This window comes from Cucurbita pepo, chromosome 6 (assembly GCF_057944985.1).
Source record: "Cucurbita pepo subsp. pepo isolate OVF chromosome 6, ASM5794498v1, whole genome shotgun sequence".
Classification (NCBI taxonomy): Eukaryota; Viridiplantae; Streptophyta; class Magnoliopsida; order Cucurbitales; family Cucurbitaceae; genus Cucurbita; species Cucurbita pepo.
In genome coordinates, this window is record NC_141803.1 from 13,783,776 (window position 1) to 13,791,120 (window position 7,345).

Genomic DNA, 7,345 nt, shown 5'->3' on the forward strand with positions numbered 1-7,345 from the left:
TTTTTCTTCTCTTTTATGAATCGGGGTGAGAGAAGCATAGCCCAAAGGTTGCTTATATATCTCATTAATAGGTTGAAATTTGTTCAAAAGATCAAAGATCGATGTAACGGTGAAACTCCTTCCATTTTTTTCTTAATTCAGTTGCTTTGTTAATAAATTGTGTTTCTAACTTTGATAATTTGTTGAGTAATAAGCAAATATTTCTAACAAAGCTAGCAACGTTCATACATATCTTGCCCACAGAACCAATATTTTAACATTATGGCCCCTTCTTCTTAAATAAAACTCGAAGCTTGTTCCAGTCTCAAATTAAAAATTAAAATAGTAGCTAACTACGTTTATGATAAGTTCTTATATAATACCCCTACTACATTTTTTGAGTTGGGGACATTTTTCCACCTAATAATTCACAAATACATAAAATTATTTTAATAAAAATAGAATAGTTAACATCTTAATTATCTAATTTTAAAAAATGTAATCAAATTATTGAAAATATTTTATTTATACCTTTTGAATTTGATTGTGTGGAAGGAGAAAAAATGAGGTCTATAATTTTATGTCCCCACTGATAAAAAAATAAATTGGCCATCTGACCTTCTTTTTTCAAACAAATTCTCTTTCTTTTTTCTTGATGGCGGGTTAAAAAGTCACGTCGTTAAACTCAGGCCAACTTTTGAAGGGACGAGCCATTACACCGAACTGGTTTTGGATTAGTGGATCATTCTAAAATGTTTGATCAAGCTTTTAGGGTCGACCAATATTGTAACGCGTCATGTCTAGGATAGATCAAGATTTGTAATGCAGATTCGATACCTAATGGCTCTAAATCTTGGACATGAGCCGTTACAAATTGTATTAGGGCAGTATCTCTCCCAGTAAGATGTGGTTTGAAAACGAACTAATGTGAAAGTTGGTAGGTATGTGACACCCGAGCAAATGAGGGGTACATGACTGAACCGAAACCACTTCCAAACGAGAGGTATCCTGAGGATATGATAGCCAAGAAATACTTTAGAACATGGATAGTCACTCCATATACCAATAAGGTTCATTTTCCTTTTCGATAGCTCAATTATAAGAACTTCATGGTTAGGTATGTTTTGCTTGGAGCAATTCTATGATGCACGTAACCTGTGGAGAATTTTTCTAGGATGCATGTGAATATGGAAAAGACATGCCGGAAGAACTCGAGTTAGTTCGCGAGAATAGCTTTCACTCTTAGAAACAAAGAGTAGGTAACCTGACCATGTCAAATCCTAGACATGAGTCGTTACAAAGGATTGGGAGTCACACTCACTCATGGTCAAACAAATTCACTCTTGATCCAACGTACAAATATAGTTACATAAGCAAAGTAAAAAGTGATATAATCCAAAAAATGTATAAACAACCTACGTACCATAATTAAAATTTTTAATACTCCTCGTAATTAAACACTACAAACTTAGTAGCCATTTGGTTTCAAATTCCTCCCATAATTCTTCATTAATCAGAAATTTTGTACATGCTTGTCACAATCTTCCCTTTGAGTCATTTGGGTTTTAGTATTGAAAGTAGATGAGTAGTTCATTTTAACCTCAAACCTTTTCTTGATGAATCCAATTATTTTGACCCTTCCTGGCATTTCCGTGTGGCTACTGATATTCAAACCTCCCGACTTCAAATCCTCCATCAAACTCAGACCCTCATCCATTTCCTCCGCCTCGGTCTCCACCGTCACATTCATCGTCATCGTGTCCTTTGCCTTCGTCAATCCGCCGGCGTCTCCCCTTCTCCGATCACCTCGCCGTGGTAGTAAATCACCATCGTGGCTTTTGAGTATTTGAACGATGCGACATTAGGATTCCGCACGAAGACACTAGCCACAACGAGTATGCCACCGTCTGAGAAGGAAGAACGGTGAGTTTTAAATGATTATTAAGAAAATTAGATGAAAACCCAATTAAGCGTTAGATTTTGACTTAGTAATAACTCAGGAAAACCTAAACAATCGTAGTGTCAAGTTATGATATTATTGAATACTCAACCTCGCTTTTACAACTTTACAAATAACAATAGAAATATTAACTATATGACAAATAATTAAACTAAATACCAAACAATACTCTTAAAACAACCCTTCGCCCCTCTCTTTCTACTCCCTATAAACACAACCTTCGTACCACTTCATGTTCGAAGAATTTGATTAGATCAAAGAAGAGTTAGAGTATTTTTATGGGGTTAGTTTAAATATTTGATTTGTTTACCAAATTTGTTTACAAGATTTTTGTTTCCAAGATTTGTGGTTAGTTTCTATTTAGGGTTATTTGTGAGACTACGAAAGCCAAGTTCAATATTCAATAATATTATCACTTCCAGCTTCAATTGTTTATGTTTCTGGCTTAGTTGTGTCAAAACCTAGCAATTGGTATCATAGCCCCAATTTTTTAGTGATCAAATAGAGAGAGTATGAGTGAAGACAAAGTTTTAACGAAGATCCCTCACTTCGATGGTCACTTTGATCATTTTAGTGATGGAGTGAGCTGATGGAATATTTGCTCAGAGCAAAAGGTCTATGGAGTGTGGCGGAGATTGATTTCTCAGGTCAAGAGGAAGGAACAATGTTGACTGAGGCACAAAAGGGCCACCTTGATGATGCTAGACTCAAAGATCACCAAGTAAAGCATTACCTCTTCCAGGCAATTTATCGAGCTGTCTTTGAGCAAATCTTGGATCGTCGCACAGCCAAGATTGTTTGGGACTCAATGAAACGAAAATTTTGTGGAAACCAAAAAGTGAAGAAATCTCTTCTTAATGCATTAAGGAGAGAATTTGAGATCCTAGAGATGAAGAATGATAAAAGCATCAAAGATTATTTTGCAAGAGTGATGATAACCTCCAACAAGATGAGAAGCAGTGGAGAAGTTATGCCAGACAAGAAAATTGTAGAAAAAATTCTGCGTACCCTGACTGAAAAATTTAAGTATGTTGTAGTATCCATGGAGGAATCCAAAGATACTGATAACATGTCCATTGATGAATTACAAAGTTCATTAGTGGTGCATGAACAAAAATTGCGAAGATCCTGACAGAAAACACAAGTACGAGGAAGTGATTTTTGCACAATAACGTAATTCTCTAAGAGAGACAATACTTAGAAAATAAACAAAACCAACTTACTTATTTTATTCAACTTGTTACACAGTATATATACAGACAGAGAGAAAAATAACTTCTTACAATCTTAGCCACACATTAATAACTGCTAATAATTTCCCTTGATCTTATCCACAAATACTAAAACTGACATAATTTAAAATACAAAAAGCAAATACAAATGAATTACGGTTAATACAAGATTAAATAAACGAACAAATCATCCCCTTAATCTTGTATTTCGATCTTCACATTCTTACATTCTTCAAACCAATTCTTTCTCGAAGCTCCACAAATTTTTGTCGTCCTATTGGCTTCGTAAGTATATCAGCCAATTAATCCTCAGTTTTTACATGATCCACTTCAATCTCCTTTTTGCACACATTCACGAATGAAATGGAACCTCATGTCTATATGTTTGCTGCGATCATGATGAACTGGTTTTTTCGCTAATGCTATAGCAGACTTGTTATCGATATTTAAACGAACTGGATTTACTTCCTTCCCATGCAATTCCTTCAGTAAACGTCCTAACCACATTCCTTGACAAGCAGCTGACGTCGCCGCAATATACTCCGCTTCACAGGATGAAAGTGCCACCATCTTTTGTTTCTTTGAAGTCCATGTAATTGGATTGCCATATAAGAAAAACAATGTCCCCGTAGTGCTCTTTCGATCATCTATATCTCCAGCAAGATCACTATCACTATATCCGATTAATCGATTTTCTACTTGCTTTGCCTTAACATAATGACATCCAATATCAATGGTTCCTTTCACGTACCTGAGTATTTGCTTCACAGCTTCCATATGAACCATGGTCGGAGCTTCCATATAACGACTCATAACTCCAACGGAATATGATAAGTCAGGTCGTGTGTTCACTAAATAATGAAGACTTCCGATAATACTCTTGTAAAGAGTGGAATCAACAGATGGACAATTACTCGCTTTGCTTAGCTTTGTTTTCGGCTCCATAGGAAAACATGACACGGATTACAATCCATCATTCCAAGTTTTGCCAAAAGCTTTGCCGCATAACTCGACTGAGATTACCTGATTCCATCAACGTCTTGTTTAACTTCTATTCCCAAATAATAAGGCAGGAATCCTAAATCGCTCATTTCAAACAACTTCATTTGTTGGTTGAAGCTCAAAATATCATCCTTGCTTGACCCGACAATAATTAAATCATCAACATAAACTCCAACTATCTGAATTTTATTTTCTTTCCAACGTGTATACACAGCATGCTCTAAAGGACACTTTTGAAATCCAAGAGACTTTAAGAAATTATACAGTTTTGCATTCCAGGCACGAGGTACTTGACGTAAGCCATACAATGCTTTCCTAAGTCGTAAAACATTCCCTTCTCGACCTTCCACAGCAAATTCTTCTAGTAGTTCTACATAAATCACTTCCTTCAACTCACCATTAAGAAACGCTGACTTGACATCCATATGATGAATCTCCCAACTCTCCTGCGCTGCTATAGCAATCAAGACTCGCACTGTTTCAAGCCTTGCAACAAGTGCAAATACCTCATCAAAATCCACTCCATATTTCTCGACAAAACCCTTTGCGACTAAACGGGCTTTATACCTCACGATCTCTCCATTCGAATTTCTATTCAACTTATATACCCATTTCAACCCGATTGCTCGATGTCCCTTTGGTAGTTTTGCGAACTCTCACGTGCCATTTTTTTTCAATAACAGACAACTCTTCTAGCATTGCTTGCTGCCATTTTTCATTATCTCTTGCTTCCATATATGAATTTGGCTCCTCAAGTGAAAGAAAACACATCCCCGCTTCTTCATTCAACTCAATACAATCAGAGTATATTTCTCTTAACGAGCGAAATTTTCTTGGACTAGATGAGACGTATGAATCGTCTCCTGGTGATAAATCATTTGCTGGTGATGAATCGTCTCCCAATAGAGTCCCTGATGATTCTCCCCGCTCTTCTAAAATGTCCTCGTCCTTCACATAGACCTGTGGATCATAATGAACAGCGAATTTACCACATTCCTTCTTATTTTCTTCCAATTGTTGCACATCCCATTTATATTCTTCTTCTTCTAGAAACTTGACGTCTCGGTTGATATGAAATCTTTTCGCTTTAGGATCATACAAACGATAAGCTTTTGAACCTGCTTCATATCCCACGAAAATCATTGGCACACTTCGGTCTTGTAATTTGGTTAAATTTGGTGTTGTATTTCTCCCATACGCCAGGCTTTCGAGCACTCTAAAATGCTCTACATTAGGCTTTCTTCCTCTCCATTTCTCATGAGGAGTTGCTTCAATTACACTCTTCGTTGGGGATCTATTGAGGATTTAGACAGCTGTCTTCACCGCTTCTGCCCAGAAATGCATCGGCAAATTTTTGCACTTCAACATGCTTCGCACCATTGCAATAACAGTTTGGTTTCGTCGTTCAACCACACCATTTTGTTGCGGAGAATAGGGTGCTGTTAAATATCTTTTAATCCCACTGCTCTCACAATATTCTTTAAACTCAATACTTGAAAATTCTCCACCTCTATCAGTTCTAAGCGCTTGCAATTTCTTTCCGGATTCAGCTTCAATTTTATTTTAAACACCTATGAATCCCAAGAATGCATCCGATTTATTTTTTCGCAATTCAATCCACATATATCTACTAAAATCATCTACCAACAGCAAAAAGAATTTATTACCTCCATGAGTTGTTGAAGTAATTGGACCACACAAATCGCCATGCACCAATTGTAAACACTAACGGCTCGAAAATTCGCTTGTTGTGGGAATGGTGTTCTTCGTTGTTTAGTGATTACACAACTATCACAAACTTGTTCGATCCTTTCAACGTGCGGAATTCCTTTCACCATTTGTTTTGTAGACAGGTTTCTTAAAGCCTCAAAATCCAAATGCCCATATCTAGCATGCCACAACCAAGAATCTTCAGACAACTTACCCAGTAGACATGTTGGTTTCGTTATTTTTAGGCTAATTGTATATAGCCTATTTCGTGACCGCTTCACTTTTGCCAAGAACTCCTTTGTTAAATAAAAGCCATGCCTTATTTAGGTTTGTAAAACGTCTGAATTCACGCGAATGGAGGAGCGTGATTCTAGGAGCCATTGTTTTGGCAATTTGGGCGAAGTCTTCGTCCACTTCTCCTATTTTTGTATAATTGGTTTTTCTATTTTTGTAATTAGATTTGTTATTTAAACCGTTCAACTGAAGTAAAACAAAACATCGAGTCTTCAGCAATATCAGCGAATCTCTCACTCTCTCTCCTTTTACTTCCGCTAATTTTTCCTTCGAAGAAACCTTCGGCCAATTTTTCGTCCACACTGTCTTCCGAATTGCCAGAGTCAACATCCTTTGCCTTTGTGAAAATGACAAGTAAACCATGTTCGATCTCAACTTTACAGCCCTGTTCATCCAATTGTCCTAAACTTATAATGTTACTTTTAAGTTTAGGAATGAATTATACATCGGAAAGGATACAGTGATCTCCATTTTCACATTGCAGCATCACGTCTCCACGTCCTTTTATCTCTACAAGTGATCCGTCTCCGAACTTCACCGTGCCGGTCACTGACTCGTTCAATTCCGAGAACCAACTTCGACAACCAGTCATATGATTGCTGGCTCCCGTATCTAGGAACCAAGTGTTGTTTTTCTTCTCAATTTCTTCCGGGACAACCTTCTCTTCATAAAGAGCCATCTCCGTCAACTCTGGTGAACCGAGAGTTTGGACTTCACAAACTTGTGCTGGAAGTAAGACTGGCTCATCCTCATCACCTTGCATCTCAGTCAAGTGTGTCTGATCCTCCCTTTTCTTCGATCTACAGTGGGATGCATAATGGCCAATCTTTTGACAATTATAACATTTCACCTTCCTACATTCTGAGGCATAGTGGCCTAGGCCTTGACAATTGTAGCATTTTACCTTGCTCTTGTCACTCTTCTTCTCTTGATGTAACGAGTCGTTTCCACGTCCATGACCTCTCCCTCTCCAGCGACTACTGCGACCTCGCCCTCGGCTATGGCCTCCATTGTCGCTACGTTTTTTCTCGAACGTTGAACTTTCACCTTTGCCTTTCGATTCTTTTGCTTTCCATTCCCCTTTTGTAAATAAGACATGCTCAGCATTCTCTTTGTTACCACCGATCCGTTCCTCGTATGCTTTAAGACGGCCGATGACTTCCTCCAT

At 37.6% G+C, this 7,345-nt stretch overlaps 1 protein-coding gene and 1 pseudogene across 1 annotated transcript; both read right to left on the reverse strand.

The window, feature by feature from the left end:
- Nucleotides 1–3,501: 3,501 nt before the first annotated feature.
- On the reverse strand, nt 3,502–4,116 carry LOC147792360 (secreted RxLR effector protein 161 pseudogene; annotated as a pseudogene).
- A 74-nt stretch (nt 4,117–4,190) lies between these two features.
- Nucleotides 4,191–7,345, reverse strand: LOC147792361 (uncharacterized). Its single transcript, XM_087124461.1, has 6 exons — nt 6,623–7,345; nt 6,357–6,562; nt 5,841–6,060; nt 5,667–5,744; nt 4,859–5,133; nt 4,191–4,764 (listed from the first exon to the last, which is right to left on the reverse strand). The coding sequence occupies exons 1-6, from the start codon at nt 7,343–7,345 to the stop codon at nt 4,191–4,193; spliced, it is 2,076 nt and encodes a 691-aa protein (XP_086980587.1).